Raw genomic sequence first — 17,490 nt, forward strand, 5'->3', positions numbered from 1 at the left:
AAGGCGTTGACACAAGATCAGGCACTGATTAAAGAGGAGAGGAAGAAAGTAGAGAGGTTGATCTTTTCAACTGAGTTTAACTATGATACAATAGGATTCCCGGGAGTAATGAGAAAACATTGGGATATCCCGACGTCCGATGAGACTTTGCCATTTAAAGATACTGATGCACCCATGATTGGGTACCGAAGAGGCCGTTCGATCAAAGATATATTGCTTAGGGCTGACTTTAGACCAAGCTACATAACAAGAACGTGGCTAGGAACAAATAGGAATGGATGCTACCGATGCAGTGGATGCACTACATGTAGCAGGTTGACACAAAGTAAATACTTTGTTCACCCATGGAGAACACAGAGATATGAAATCAAGCATAGGGTTACCTGCACCACCAAGTTTATAATCTACATGCTCCACTGCCCATGTGGGTTATTCTATATAAGTAAAATCCAAGATGACCTGCGCACCAGAATGGCCAAACACCGGTCCGCAATAAGAACAGCATTGCAAATTGGCGGATATGATCAACCGGTGGCTAGGCATTTTACCAAAATGAAACATCTGATGGTGGACTTAAGATATGTTATAATTGAACATATAACCCCCTTAATTAGGGGGGGGGGGGCAACAGAGGTAGGATCCTTATCCAAAGGGAGAGCAAATGGATTTACAATCTTGACACATTGTCACCAAAGGGACTTAATGTGAAACTGGACCTCCAATGTTTTCTGTCAAGTTCTATGTAATTCTTGCAATAAGTATACGCTATACTGTTTATAGGAGCGTTAGGGCATCAGGCAGATGTTGTAGTGAGCCTAACTGTGCTGTAATTTAGGTTCCTTTTGGCCCGGATCTATGTACCCTCCTAAAAGATGGAATTTGCTTGTTTGATATGTTAGGTGCACCTATTGTAGCAAGCTAGTATAGTCTGTGTTAACAGCTTGTGTGTTATGTGTCTTTAACAGGGTATGGTGAAGTGGATATATGCACTAACATTGATATACTGAGTTAACTATGGCCAGTTTTAGGGGAGAGCCAATAAATGTGTTTAAGAGACATGCCAGGTTGCTAGATGACAGACAAACATTAAGGCTGTAAATATTTGTAGTATCGAATGTTCTTGCTTACATGTGTAATGTCACTATCAGCTGATTCACTTGCATACTCATATTGCTGTATTACCATATGGCTAGATGTAAGATAATATGTTTTTAAACTTGAATTTTTTTCAGTTGGCCTCTGTGGGCATTTGTAGTTCCACTTGCGCATGCGCAGTAGCGCGACCTGGATGCCGCGGCTCTGCACACAGCAGAGCAAACATGATCGCACTGGGTATGGGGTATACTTAAGATGGGTGAGTATTTTACACTTGTTGATTGTATCTAAGGACAGGGGAGACTCTGAAAACATTCATGCATTAAACTATGTATGTTAAAAATCCGGCTGAGTGCTTTCCATATTAGGATTATATGCTATTGTTTGAAATTGCACCCCGGTGGATAGGGAAGTTATAGAGTGCTGGGCTCATTGGAAAGTCTTTATATATATATATATATATATATATATATATATATATATATATATATATATATATATATATATATATATATATATATATTATATATATATATATATATATATATATATATATATATATATATATATATACACATACACATACAGTATTCCAAATGGATCCCACACTCACTACTAAGTCACAGCTTCTGGGGTGCACTTTAAATATTAGTATATCAAAATAAAGCAAGAAAGGCACTCTCCGTAATAAACACCAAACTTTACTTCAGGTAAGGACCTGAAGTAAAGTTTGGTGTTTATTACGGAGAGTGCCTTTCTTGCTTTATTTTGAGATATATATATATATATATATATATATATATATATATATATATATATATATATATATATATATATATATATATATATATATATACTTTATTATATTACATTTATTTTGTCCCCTTTTCCAGTTATTCCATGCTGAAATTGTGATCTTTTCAGTTCCTGTTAGAAATGGAAGTGCAGAACACAGTTATATACCACACAACCATTGGCTGCACACTCTAGTGACCTATTTATAACTGTCCCTAATTGGCCACAGCAAACAGGGTAACCTAAGTTACAACATGGCAGCTCCCATTGTTTTATAGACACTAAAACTTTACACTTAATATGTCAATATTTAAACAGCTAAAGAATACATCTAAATGTTATTCTCAGACTAATCTTTTCTATGAATGCTTCATTCTATCTAGCGTTTATTTAGTGTTTTATGTCCCTTTAAGGGACAGTTTACACAAATTATTTTATGTTCCATATAAAAGAAGTTATTCCAAATAATATTACAGCTGTTAATAAAAATATTTTTAATGGATGTTTCTATAATGAACGTACATACTTTGTCAGAATTGTGAAGGTTAGTCTTCGCTACAGCACTGACCTCTACAAGTCTGACAATATAAAACCAACTGCTCTCACGTAATGGACCGGTTTAGACTATAGCATTTATTTATGAAAATATGGATACGATTCTGAGCATGTCAAAGGGAGAGAAAATAAAAACTTTTATGATTCAAATATCATATGGATTTTTTAATAGACTTTAATCTACTTCTAATAATAAAGGGTATAAGTTCTCTTTGTTTATGTTTTTAAAAAGCATACTAAGGAAGGCACCAGAGCAGCAATGCACTACTGGGAGCTAGCTGCACATATATGCCTCTTGTCATTGGCTCACCAAACTTTAATTTTGACTTTATAGTCCCTTTAACCCCTTAAAGTGATTGTAAACGTAATCGTTATGGGAGAAATCAGTGTAACTATGATGAAAATCTAACCCCACTTTCATTCATCATTACTTTGTTCGCTTCTAACTTAGAGCTAATCACGCTGATTTACTCAGACCGCTCTTCCTCCCGGCGCAGTTCTACACTTAATTCTTTTCAGTGATGTTTCTTTAAACAGCCAATTGATTTCCTGGCCTTTAGGCGGCCAAGTCCTTACACAGCAGGCCCCATGGATCAACTGCAAACTGCAAAATCAATTGCCAGAATCACATGACCATAAGACACTTTTCTGAGCATTACTGGACTGCCTTACTCCTGAGGCATCTAGAGATTGGACACTGAGCCTGATACCAGCATGCATTGCAGTAATTATACAATCACTGTGGCTGGCTGGCACAGCGAGTGTATGCACAGTAACAGTCAAACTTGACTGTTACCACATTGTAGCCGGATGTCTTACATGTAGGCATCCAGCAACAGCATGAGAGACATCTCTCATGTTATAGAGGCACCCCTGATCTGAGCACTAACAAGCATGCAATCTCAGGGACACACTGTCCATGTGATCACTAGACTGGGGTGGCCTTCATACAGCTATTGTTACGCTGCCTTACTCATGGGGCATGCAGAAATAGTACTGTGTTGCGGCTGTCAGCGAGACTAGCACTGAAAAAGCCAAGGACACAGTAAACAAACGAAGAGACACAGCGATCCTTAAAAGCAACTTCTTCTTTAAATCAGCAACTTGACAAACAGAGCAGAACTTTAAAATCACTTTCATAGGTATGTCAGGACAAGAAATTTTATGCTTACCTGATAAATTTATTTATTTTTTGACACGATGAGTCCACGGATCATCTTAATTACTAATGGGATATTCACCTCCTGGTCAGCAGGAGGAGGCAAGAGCACCACAACAGAGCTGCCAAATAGTTCCTCCCTTCCCTCCCACTCCAGTCATTCGACCGAAGTTAGGAAGAGAAAGGAAAAGTCAAGGTGCAGAGGTGTCTGAAGTTTACAACAACCCACAACTTGTCTAAAAGAACAGGGCGGGCCGTGGACTCATCGTGTCAAAAAAAGAAATAAATTTATCAGATAAGCATAAATTTTCTTTTCTTTTTCAAGGCACGATGAGTCCACGGATCACCTTAATTACTAATGGGATTCAATACCCAAGCTAGAGTACACAGATGATACAGGAGGGACAAGACAGGGAACCTAAACGGAAGGACCCACTGCTTGAAGAACCTTTCTCCCAAAAGCGGCCTCATCCGAGGCAATAGTATCAAATTTGTAGAACTTTGAAAAAGTGTGAAGAGAGGATCAAGTTGCAGCCTTGCAAATTTGTTCCACAGAAGCTTCATTTTTGAACGCCCATGAGGAAGCAACAGTCCTAGCGGAATGAGCCCTAACTCTCCGGGGGGCTGCAGTCCAGCAGTCTCATATGCAAAACGTATGATACTCTTCAGCCAAAAAGAAAGAGAAGTAGCCATAGCTTACTGTCTCTTGCTTTACGTGAGAAAAACACAAACAAAGAAGACTGACGATAGACCTTAGTCGCCTGCAGGTAAAACTTTAAAGCACGGACCGCGTCCAAATTGTGCAGAAGTCCTTCCTTCAGAGAAGAAGGATTAGGACACAAGAAAAGAACAACAATCTCCCGATTAATGATCCAATCAGAAACAACCTTAGGAAGAAATCCTAATATACTACGTAAAACTACCTTATCTAAATGGAAAATAAGATAAGGAGACTCATACTGTAACCGAGAGCTCTGAAACTCTCTGAGCAGAAGAAAAAGCAACAAAAAATAAAACTTTCCAAGATAACAACTTAATATCTAAGGAAGGTATAGGCTCAAACTGAGCCCCTTGAAGAACTCTGAGAACTAAATTCAGACTCCATGGAGGAGTAACTGGTTTGAAAACAGGCCTGACAAAATGATTGCACATCTGGGACATCTGCCAGACGTTTGTGTAACAAAATAGATAAAGCCAGAGATTTGACCTTTTAGAGGAACTTGACAATAAACCTTTCTCCAAACCCTCTTGGAGAAAAGACACAAATTTAGGAATCCTAACACTACTCCATGAGTAGCCCATGGATCCACACCAATAGAGATATTTCCGACATATTCTTATGAAACATTTTTCTAGTGACAGGCTTACGAGCCTGAATCATGGTCTCAATGACTGAATCAGAAAAACCCTGATTGGATAATATTAAGCGTTCAAGCTCCAAGCAGTCAGTTTCAGAGGAACCAGATTTGGGTGAAGGAGGGACCCTTGATTAGAAGGTCCATCCTCAACGAAAGTCTCCAAGGTGGCAGAGATAAAATGTCCACCAGATCTGCATACCAAATACTGCGAGGCAAAGCCGGTGCTATGAGGATCACTGATGCCCTCTCCTGCTTGATTCATGCAATGACCCGAGAAAGAAAAGCAAACGGAGGAAAAAGCTGGAGAACACTTCCAGATGGAGTTCCCACTTCCCCAGGTGAAAGGTCTGCCTGCTCAGAAAATCTGCCTTCCAGTTGTCCACCCCTGGGATGTGGATTGCCGACAGGCAGAAAGAATGGGCCTCCGCCCACTGAATTATTTGGATACCTCTGTCATCGCTAAGGAACTCCTCGTTCCTCCCTGATGATTGATGTAAGCCATTGACGTTATTATCTTCGACTGGAACCTGATAAACTGGACCAAGGCTAACTGAGGCCAGACCAGAAGAACAGTGTAGATCGCTCTCAGCTCCAGAATGTTTATAGGCAGAACAGACTCTGGCCGAGTCCAAACCCCCTGAGCCCTTAGGGAGCCCCAGACTGCTCCCCACCCTAGAAGCGTGGCGACTGTTGTCACAATCACCCAAGGTGGTCTGCGAAAGCAGGTTCCCTGAGAGAGATGATCCAGAGACAACCACCATTGAAGAGAATCCCTTATCTCCTGTTCCAGTAGCATTCGAGGAGACAAATCTATATAATCTCCAATCCATTACCTGAGCATGCTTAACTGCAGAGGCCGGAGATGGAACCGAGTAACGGGATGATTTCCATTGCAGCCGCCGCCACCATCAGCCCAATTAACTCCATGCACTGAGCCACTGATGGCTGAGGAGTGGACTGAAGAACTAGACAAGTATCGAAGATCTTTGACTTCCTGACTCCTGTCAGAAAAATCGTCATTGATAGAGAATCTATTATGGTTCCCAGGAAAGTTACCCTAGTCTTTGGGACTAAGGAACTCTTTTCCAAATTTACCTTCCATCAGTGAGATCGCAGGAAGGATAGCAACATTTCCGTGTGGGATCTTGCTTGTTGTAAGAATAGTGCCTGGACTAGGATGTCGTCCAGATAGGGTGCCACTGCAATGCCTCGTAACCAAAGCACAGCCAACAGCGAAACCAGAACCTTTGGGAAAAATCTGGGAGCTGTGGCAAGACCGAAGGGCAGAACTACGAATTGGAAGTGTTTGTCTAGAAAGGCAAACCTTAGAAACTTGTGATGGTCCCTGTGAATAGGAACATGCAAGTACGCGTCCTATAAATCCACAGTTGTCAAAAATTGACCCTCTTGGACCAATTGGAGAATGGAACGAATAGATTCCATCTTGAAGGATGGTACGCTGAGGAATTTGTGTAGACTCTTGAGATATAAAATAGGCCTGAAGGTTCCCTCCTTGTTTGGTAACCAAAAATAGATTTGAATAAAATCCCAGACCCGGTTCTTGAATCGGAACAGGAACTATCATTCCCAGGTCGGAGAGGTCTCTTACACAGAGCAAGAACGCCTCTCTTTTTGTCTGGTCTACAGATAATCTTGAAAGCAGAAACCTGCCTCTGGGAGGAAAACATTTGAACTCTTAATTTGTATCCCTGGGGCCTATTTTCTATTTCCCAGGGAACCTGAACATCTGGAACCCAAGCCTAAGCGAAGACGAAAAGCCTGCCCCCTACAAGATCCGGTCCCGGATCGGGAGCATGTCCTTCATGCTGTCTTTGATTCAACAGTAGGCTATTTGGACTTTTTTTTTATTGAAATTCTTTAAAATTTCAAAAGAGATTATTTCTGTCAAGTCAGGTCCCAACAAGGTCTTCCCCTAGTAAGGGATCGCTAAAAGCTTAGACTTAGAGCGTACATCCATAGACCAAAGCTGTAACCATAAGGCTCTGAGAGCTGGAGCAGAGAAACCTATGTTCCCAGTTTGATGACTTGAAAGGAAAAATTTGAAATAAAGGAATTAGCCAATTTGAAAGCTTTTATCCTATCCTGGATTTTATCCAGGGGAGTTTCTGACTTAGTAGTGTTAGACAACGCATCAAACCAATATGTTGTTGCACTAGTGACAGTAGCAAAGTACACAGTTGAGCTAAGCTGGAAACTACTCCTTCCACCCTAGGGAATGATTGCCCAGCCTCCTTAGAGGAGTCGGCTATGGGAAACATCTTCTTAAATGTAGGGAATGCGTCTTTCCATTCCTTATAACTTATTGGACGCACTAGGATAGACTACACCGGTAATGTACTTACTGGGAGCACTAGGATAGATTACACCAGTAATGTCGGAGTCGCCCAGGGTAGCTAAAACCTCCTAAAGTAACAAACAAGCTAAAAAACTGAAAGAAAAACAACCTCAGGATCAAATAAGATAATATACCATCTGAGTCTGAGAATTCTCTCTCAGATAATCCTGAAGTATCTTCCACTTTCAGGTAACAGGGAAGAACCATTCGGAATAGTAACTACTGAATCAATCAACTTCCTATGATTGAAAATAATTCCTCTAGTAAAGTTTTCTAACTTGTGGGAAAAACATAAAACGCATGAAATGCAGAGCAACTCCGGGTGGAGTGTGAAAGGAAGCGCAGGGCACTGCATGTGGCCATAAAGTTTAGTGGGACACTATAGGAGAAATTTGTGGCATAGACAGCAATCGCCTTAGAAGGAGTAAGTTCAGAAAAGAGAGACAATTTTTTAATAATAAAAAATTGACACATAAAAAACGTTACTGTCTCCTTAAATTTTAAAAAGTAACTATTTTTTGTGTGCTCTTGTTCCATCCTAAGTCACAAGGATGAATTAAACAAATAAACATGTTCAATTTTGTAATAAAAGTTAACCATAAAAAACGGTACTGTCTCTTTAAAACTTAAAAAGAAACTTTATATTTTTTAGAGCAGCAGAAGGGTAAAATAGTACGTAACTATATTAGAACCTATCTAAACCTTAGCCTAACCATTGCTGAGGAGTCCACCATAAAATCCCTAAACTTTATAACAAGTTGCAAGGAATAAATGCAAGATACTGGTTCTATTGAGTAAGTTGTAAATTTTTATTGAGTAACAGTAACTACTGTGCTACCAGGCATCCTTCCGATATCGTATATACAAAATTAGGAAGTGAACCATCCAAAATGGCGCCAAAAATAGCTCCGCCCCCCTTGGGCATGATACCAGTAACTCTCTCTGAAAACTTGGTATCAAGCACTGTATAACGCTCAGCCCTGCACACCTCCCAAAAGCTATGTGTTTGAAGGCTATCCCAATATGTAAGCAGCATAGTTTCCAAAGCATGCATGTCTAGGGCATGATAGGAAACTAGAGAAGCTGTTGGGAACTTTTTATGCGTTACTCTTTATGAACTGGGAAGCACAATGCAAACAGTGCTCACAAAACAACGCAAACCAAGCTCTGCCCATCGTGGGCGGTACTGCTATCGATCTCCCGGTCGCCATTGACAAAAAAGTTAAAAATAGCTACCGGGAGAAACGCAGTCTCTAGAAAGAACTTGAGTGAAAAACATAATTTATGTAAGAACTTACCTGATAAATTAATTTCTTTCATATTAGCAAGAGTCCATGAGCTAGTGGCGCATGGGATATACATTCCTACCAGGAGGGGCAAAGTTTCCCAAACCTCAAAATGCCTATAAATACACCCCTCACCACACCCACAAATCAGTTTAACGCATAGCCAAGAAGTGGGGTGATAAGACAAAAGTGCGAAAGCATAAAAAATAAGGAATTGGAATAATTGTGCTTTATACAAAAAAATCATAACCACCACAAAAAGGGTGGGCCTCATGGACTCTTGCTAATATGAAAGAAATTAATTTATCAGGTAAGTTCTTACATAAATTATGTTTTCTTTCATGTAATTAGCAAGAGTCCATGAGCTAGTGACGTATGGGATAATGACTACCCAAGATGTGGATCTTCCACGCAAGAGTCACTAGAGAGGGAGGGATAAAATAAAGACAGCCAATTCCGCTGAAAATAATCCACACCCAAAATAAAGTTTTAAATCTTATAATGAAAAAAACTGAAATTATAAGCAGAAGAATCAAACTGAATCAGCTGCCTGAAGTACTTTTCTACCAAAAACTGCTTCAGAAGAAGAAAACACATCAAAATGGTAGAATTTAGTAAAAGTATGCAAAGAAGACCAAGTTGCTGCTTTGCAAATCTGGTCAACCGAAGCTTCATTCCTAAACGCCCAGGAAGTAGAAACTGACCTAGTAGAATGAGCTGTAATCCTTTGAGGCGGAGTTTTACCCGACTCGACATAAGCATGATGAATTAAAGATTTCAACCAAGATGCCAAAGAAATGGCAGAGGCCTTCTGACCTTTCCTAGAACCGGAAAAGATAACAAATAGACTAGAAGTCTTTCGGAAATACTTAGTAGCTTCAACATAATATTTCAAAGCTCTAACTACATCCAAAGAATGCAATGATTTCTCCTTAGAATTCTTAGGATTAGGACATAATGAAGGAACCACAATTTCTCTACTAATGTTGTTAGAATTCACAACCTTAGGTAAAAATTTAAAAGAAGTTCGCAACACCGCCTTATCCTGGTGAAAAATCAGAAAAGGAGACTCACAAGAGAGAGCAGATAATTCAGAAACTCTTCTGGCAGAAGAGATGGCCAAAAGGAACAAAACTTTCCAAGAAAGTAATTTAATATCCAGCGAATGCATAGGTTCAAACGGAGGAGCTTGAAGAGCCCCCAGAACCAAATTCAAACTCCAAGGAGGAGAAATTGACTTAATGACAGGTTTTATACGAACCAAAGCTTGTACAAAACAATGAATATCAGGAAGATTAGCAATCTTTCTGTGAAAAAGAACAGAAAGAGCAGAGATTTGTCCTTTCAAGAAACTTGCAGACAAACCTTTATCCAAACCATCCTGAAGAAACTGTAAAATTCTTGGAATTCTAAAAGAATGCCAGGAAAAATGATGACAAAAACACCAAGAAATATAAGTCTTCCAGACTCTATAATATATCTCCCTAGATACGGATTTATGAGCCTGTAACATAGTATTAATAACAGAGTCAGAGAAACCTCTTTGACTAAGAATCAAGCGTTCAATCTCCATACCTTTAAATTTAAGGATTTGAGATCCTGATGGAAAAAAGGACCTTGCGACAGAAGGTCTGGTCTTAACGGAAGAGTCCACGGTTGGCAAGAGGCCATCCGGACAAGATCCGCATACCAAAACCTGTGAGGCCATGCTGGAGCTACCAGCAGAACAAACAAGCATTCCTTCAGAATCTTGGAGATTACTCTTGGAAGAAGAACTAGAGGCGGAAAGATATAGGCAGGATGATACTTCCAAGGAAGTGACAATGCATCCACTGCTTCCGCTTGAGGATCCCTGGATCTGGACAGATACCTGGGAAGTTTCTTGTTTAGATGAGAGGCCATCAGATCTATTTCTGGAAGTCCCCACATTTGAACAATCTAAAGAAATACCTCTGGGTGAAGAGACCATTCGCCCGGATGTAACGTTTGGCGACTGAGATAATCCGCTTCCCAATTGTCTATACCTGGGATATGAACCGCAGAACCTAGACAGGAGCTGGATTCCGCCCATACCAGAATTCGAGATACTTCTTTCATAGCCAGAGGACTGTGAGTCCCTCTTTGATGATTGATGTATGCCACAGTTGTGACATTGTCTGTCTGAAAACAAATTAACGATTCTCTCTTTAGAAGAGGCCATGACTGAAGAGCTCTGAAAAATTCCAAAATATTGATCGGTAATCTCACCTCCTGAGATTCCCAAACCCCTTGTGCTGTCAGAGACCCCCACACAGCTCCCCAACCTGTAAGACTTGCATCTGTTGAAATTACAGTCCAGGTCGGAAGAACAAAAGAAGCCCCCTGAACTAAACGATGGTGATCTGTCCACCACGTCAGAGAGTGTCGTACAATAGGTTTTAAAGATATTAATTGAGATATCTTTGTGTAATCCCTGCACCACTGGTTCAGCATACAGAGCTGAAGAGGTCGCATGTGAAAACGAGCAAAGGGGATCGCGTCCGATGCAGCAGTCATAAGACCTAGAATTTTCATGCATAAGGCTACCGAAGGGAATGATTGTGACTGAAGGTTTCGACAAGCTGATATCAATTTCAGACGTCTCTTGTCTGTCAAAGACAGAGTCATGGACACTGAATCTATCTGGAAACCTAAAAAGGTTACCTTTGTCTGAGGAATCAATGAACATTTTGGTAAATTGATCCTCCAACCATGATCTTGAAGAAACAACACAAGTCGATTCGTATGAGATTCTGCTAAATGTGAAGACTGAGCAAGTACCAAGATATCGTCCAAATAAGGAAATACCACAATACCCTGTTCTCTGATTACAGACAGAAGGGCACCGAGAACCTTTGTAAAAATTCTTGGAGCTGTTGCTAGGCCAAACGGTAGAGCCACAAACTGGTAATGCTTGTCTAGGAAAGAGAATCTCAGAAACTGATAGTGATCTGGATGAATCGGAATATGCAGATATGCATCCTGTAAATCTATTGTGGACATATAATGCCCTTGCTGAACAAAAGGCAGGATAGTCCTTACAGTTACCATTTTGAATGTTGGTATCCTTACATAACGATTCAATATTTTTAGATCCAGAACTGGTCTGAAGGAATTCTCCTTCTTTAGTACAATGAAGAGATTTGAATAAAACCCCAACCCCTGTTCCAGAACTGGAACTGGCATAATTACTCCAGCCAACTCTAGATCTGAAACACATTTCAGAAATGCTCGAGCCTTCGCTGGGTTTACTGGGACACGGGAAAGAAAAAATCTCTTTGCAGGAGGCCTTATCTTGAAGCCAATTCTGTACCCTTCTGAAACAATGTTCTGAATCCAAAGATTGTGAATGGAATTGATCCAAATTTCTTTGAAAAAACGTAATCTGCCCCCTACCAGCTGAGCTGGAATGAGGGCCGCACCTTCATGTGGACTTAGGAGCTGGCTTTGGTTTTCTAAAAGGCTTGGATTTATTCCAGACTGGAGATGGTTTCCAAACTGATACCGCTCCTGAGGATGAAGGATCAGGCTTTTGTTCCTTATTGTGACGAAAGGAACGAAAACGATTATTAGACCTAAATTTACCTTTAGATTTTTTATCCTGTGGTAAAAAAGTTCCTTTCCCTCCAGTAACAGTTGAGATAATAGAATCCAACTGAGAACCAAATAATTTATTACCCTGGAAAGAAAGGGAAAGCAAAGTAGACTTAGAAGACATATCAGCATTCCAAGTTTTAAGCCATAAAGCTCTTCTAGCTAAAATAGTTAGAGACATATACCTGACATCAACTCTAATGATATCAAAGATGGCATCACAAATAAAATTATTAGCATGTTGAAGAAGATTAATAATGCTATGAGAATTATGATCTGTTACTTGTTGCGCTAAAGCTTCTAACCAAAAAGTTGAAGCTGCAGCAACATCCGCTAAAGATATAGCAGGTCTAAGAAGATTACCTGAACACAAGTAAGCTTTTCTTAGAAAGGATTAAATTTTCCTATCTAAAGGATCCTTAAAGGAAGTACTATCTGCCGTAGGAATAGTAGTACGCTTAGCAAGAGTAGAGACAGCCCCATCAACCTTAGGGATTTTGTCCCAAAACCATAATCTGTCAGATGGCACAGGATATAATTGCTTAAAACGTATAGAAGGAGTAAATGAATTACCCAAATTATTCCATTCCCTGGAAATTACTTCAGAAATAGCATCAGGGACAGGAAAAACCTCTGGAATAACTACAGGAGATTTAAAAACCTTATTTAAACGTTTAGATTTAGTATCAAGAGGACCAGAATCCTCTATTTCTAATGCAATTAAGACTTCTTTAAGTAAAGAACGAATAAATTCCATTTTAAATAAATATGAAGATTTATCAGCATCAACCTCTGAGACAGAATCCTCTGAACCAGAAGAACCATTATCAGAATCAGAATGATGATGTTCATTTAAAAATTCATATGAAAAAATGAGAAGTTTTAAAAGACTTTTTACGTTTACTAGAAGGAGGAATAACAGACATAGCCTTCTTAATGGATTTAGAAACAAAATCTCTTATGTTATCAGGAAGACTCTGAGTATTAGATGTTGAAGGAACAGCAACAGGTAATGTAACATTACTAAAGGAAATATTATCTGCATTAACAAGTTTGTCATGACATTCAGTACAAACAACAGCTGGAGGAACAGATACCACAAGTTTACAGCAGATACACTTAACTTTGGTAGATCCAGCACCAGGCAGCGATTTTCCAGAAGTATCTTCTGACTCAGTGTCAACGTGGGACATCTTGCAATATGTAATAGAAAAAACAACATATAAAGCAAAATTTATCAAATTCCTTAAATGACAGTTTCAGGAATGGGAAAAAATGCCAGTGAACAAGCTTCTAGCAACCAGAAGCAATAAATAATGAGACTTAAATAATGTGGAGACAATAGTGACGCCCATATTTTTTTAGCTCCAAAAAAGACGCACACATTATTTGGCGCCTAAATGCTTTTGGCTCCAAAAAATGACGCCACATCCGGAACGCCGACACTTTTGGCGCAAAAAAACGTCAAAAATGACGCAACTTCCGGCGACACGTATGATGCCGGAAACAGAAAAAAAAAATTTGCGCCAAAAAAGTCAGCGCCAAGAATGACGCAATAAAATGAAACATTTTCAGCCCCCGCGAGCCTAACAGCCCACAGGGAAAAAGTCAAATTTTAAGGTAAGAAAAAAATGATTTATTCATATGCATTATCCCAAATATGAAACTGACTGTCTGAAATAAGGAATGTTGAACATCCTGAGTCAAGGCAAATAAATGTTTGAATACATATATTTAGAACTTTATAAAAAAGTGCCCAACCATAGCTTAGAGTGTCACAGAAAATAAGACTTACTTACCCCAGGACACTCATCTACATGTAGTAGAAAGCCAAACCAGTACTGAAACGAAAATCAGTAGAGGTAATGGTATATATAAGAGTATATCGTCGATCTGAAAAGGGAGGTAAGAGATGAATCTCTACGACCGATAACAGAGAACCTATGAAATAGACCCCGTAGAAGGAGATCATTGAATTCAAATAGGCAATACTCTCCTCACATCCCTCTGACATTCACTGCACGCTGAGAGGAAAACCAGGCTCCAACCTGCTGCGGAGCGCATATCAACGTAGAATCTAGCACAAACTTACTTCACCTCTCCATAGGAGGCAAAGTTTGTAAAACTGATTTGTGGGTGTGGTGAGGGGTGTATTTATAGGCATTTTGAGGTTTGGGAAACTTTGCCCCTCCTGGTAGGAATGTATATCCCATACGTCACTAGCTCATGGACTCTTGCTAATTACATGAAAGAAATAGTGCTACCGCTGATAGATAGCATCTTAGCCCAAAGAAAGAATCAAACAACTTTACTGTCTACTGAACCTGCCACAAACACCTCCTGAGCTCTCTATACACAGATATAGCTATAACCCCTTGCCTGCATACCAATTGCTCTTACAGGGTCCTCCTTCTTATAGAAATGAAGCTATGTCCCCTGAATTTTAATAAAGTGCTGCACTCCTCTGAGATCTTCTCAGACCCAGAATAAAAAGTTAGCACTTACCTTTAACATCTGCCCGACAGCAGGGCGGCTCAGCAGGACTGAGAGGTCGACTCCCTCACATAGTCCTGTGGAAAAAAGATAAAGCCTGAGTACTCTTGCTTAGGCTATCAGGATTAGGGCAGCATAAATATATGGGAGGCGCAGTGAGAATTATGTCCCACAAGTTCCCATTGCTCTAAAGCCACCAAAGCTCTACTGTAGAGACTAATATGGACTACGGCTACACCCTAGAACAAAGAAGCACACTCTGGCACTACTTTAAAAATAATAAACTCTTGATTGAAGAATCTAATCTAACACCTCACTTTACCTCTTCCTATCACTAATGTAGACAAAGAGAATGACTGGAGTGGGAGGGAAGGGAGGAGCTATTTGGCAGCTCTGCTGTAGTGCTCTTTGCCTCCTCCTGCTGACCAGGAGGTGAATATCCCATTAGAAATTAAGATGATCTGTGGACTCGTGTCTTAAAAAAGAAAAGGCACCAATCTGTCCTACATGTTTTGGCTGCTCCTGCCTTATTCATAGACATGTACCTTGTACGGTGCTGTAAGACACTGGCCATTAAAGGGTTAAGACGCATCAGTCTTAAAGGGACAGTGTACCCTAACTTTTTCTCCTTTAATTTGTTCCCAATTATCCATTTTACCTGCTGGAGTGTATTAAATTGTTTACAAATAGCTCCTTTACTTTTATATCAGCTTTTTAAATAGCTGAGTTTGCCTGTGGTATCCCCACCTATACTGAAAGTTTCTATACTTAAATATAGACTAAACATAGCCAACAGAAGAAATTACACTTCCAGTGGGAGGTAGGAGAAATGAGAAATAAGATGTTTAATTTTCAATCGTTCTCTCTAGGTATTGGACTTTGGTATATAGACAGAGCTAATATAAAGTAATAAAGTAAGGAGATTTCCCTGACTTCCCATCAAGCTCAATTAATTTAATAAGTTGTGGTTTCAAAGAAAAAAACAGTCAATTTCATATACAAAAATACATTTTATGATGCACCTGGAATAAAAAGTAATTCAAAACACAATTTTACAGTACACTGTCCCTTTAAGAAACCTCAAAGGTGACAGACAAATCTCCCTGAACTAATTAGTCTGGGAAGACAAACATGCCCTGGGTTGCTTGAGAGAAGGGGGAGCAGGGCTGTACAAGTAATACTTGTGTAATAATGCAGATGCTGCCTCACTACCTCAGAATGTGAGAGGACAGGTTCTCTGCCTCGAAAAGTTGTCTGCTTGCACCATAATAAATGGGGGTCTTTAACATTCTGAAGGAAAACACATACATAAAGCTTTTTTCAAGCCTTGCATTGCTACAAATAGAAATTGAACACATACCTCTGGGGAAAGCACAGAATAAGCCTGAGGAGGTTTTTCTAAAGAAACAGGCAAACAGAACTGTCCAGTTTTTAAGCGCCCATTTTGAAGCATAGGTATCCACTGAAAAACACACAAACACAGAAGTCAATAATACACAATCTTATTTCTAAACTAAAAGATTCTTCTTTTCATTGTAACAGCAAATATAAACAAACCAAGCACTTCTTGTTTAACCCTCTCCCACCAGGACTTAAATGTCTACATCGGAAAAAGTTCCAATTTAAACAAATAAGAAAAAAAGGAAATCATGCAATGGTTCATGCAATTGCGTGATTTCAATGATGGGATTGGGTCACATGGGAGTGCATATGACACTAGGCACACCCTACAGCCTGTGATCCCAGTTAGAAAGCGGCGATGGCTTCAGGACAGCCAAACAGCTAGGACATTCCATGCCGTCCTAACGGTGCTAAAGCCCAGAGCAGTTATATCAGCATGGAACGTCCTAAAGGCATGAAGCAGTTTATAAAAAAAAAAAAAAAAAAAAAAAAAAAAGAAGAATGCAAAAACATTATTCACAAGAGTCACATACTGTGTATCCAACTGGAGTTTCAAGAGGAGTATTCTGTTTTTGTTGACAGCTGACATGGTAGAATGTAAACAGCAAGTGGTGATGATCTGTTAGTGTTGCTGGAAGTTTAATCTTTATTTCTTCATGGAAATCTGGTGATCTGCAATATTAAAAATGTAATAAAAACATTTAAAATTACATTTGTGGAAGACTACACACACACACACACATACTATGCAAACTACACACACATTGCAATGAAGCTATTAATGGGTGGCAGTTGTTGCAGAGTATTTAACCCCCATTTTAAAGACAGAGAGCGGTGGAGCAATGATCACATGATGATGTATGGGTGGGTGTGTAGAAGCCCTGCGACTCCCTTGGCTGTAAGGGAAAACTGAAATAAACTGAGCAGCAGCGAAGCCTTTCTGTAACAGTGATAGCCTGAAGAGCACCTACAATCTTCCCAAACAGTACAGTGATAAATGTGTCTGTGTCTTGATATCTAGAAGCAAAAGACGTATTTGAGCTCAGAGGTCTGTAAGTGCAGTTAAAAGTTCCTTTATTTCCCACACATTTAAAAACAAACACAAATTAGTGATGTGCCATCAAGGTTAGTGTATCTGTCAGACCCGCTGACGCGTTTCGACTATTCTGCCGAGCGGCTTCACAGGGATTTTACAAGTAGGAGAAGCTGTCTTGAAGAGGGGATTATACAGAGTTGCAGAATTGGTCTATGAGCCAGCACCTTAACCCAGGACCGAGTGGCAACTTGGAATACGACTACATTCACACACCTGAATAGTAAGTCCCAGCTCTAGCAAACTTGTTTAAAAAAGCCCCAAGTTTGTTGAACTTAACTTCTCTT

At 39.7% G+C, this 17,490-nt stretch overlaps 1 protein-coding gene across 14 annotated transcripts in view; it reads right to left on the minus strand.

Moving 5' to 3' along the window:
- Positions 1-17,490, minus strand: part of DOCK7 (dedicator of cytokinesis 7) — a 695,569-nt gene that overhangs the window by 389,895 nt on the left and 288,184 nt on the right. For all 14 annotated transcript variants that reach the window (XM_053693655.1, XM_053693653.1, XM_053693652.1 and 11 more), the window contains exons 17-18: positions 16,644-16,782; positions 16,070-16,171 (exon numbers count right to left, since the gene is read on the minus strand). In XM_053693655.1, coding sequence (XP_053549630.1) covers positions 16,070-16,171; positions 16,644-16,782 — 241 coding nt within the window. The remainder of the gene's footprint in view (positions 1-16,069; positions 16,172-16,643; positions 16,783-17,490) is intronic.

Source organism: Bombina bombina, chromosome 10 (genome assembly GCF_027579735.1).
Source record: "Bombina bombina isolate aBomBom1 chromosome 10, aBomBom1.pri, whole genome shotgun sequence".
Classification (NCBI taxonomy): domain Eukaryota; kingdom Metazoa; phylum Chordata; class Amphibia; order Anura; family Bombinatoridae; genus Bombina; species Bombina bombina.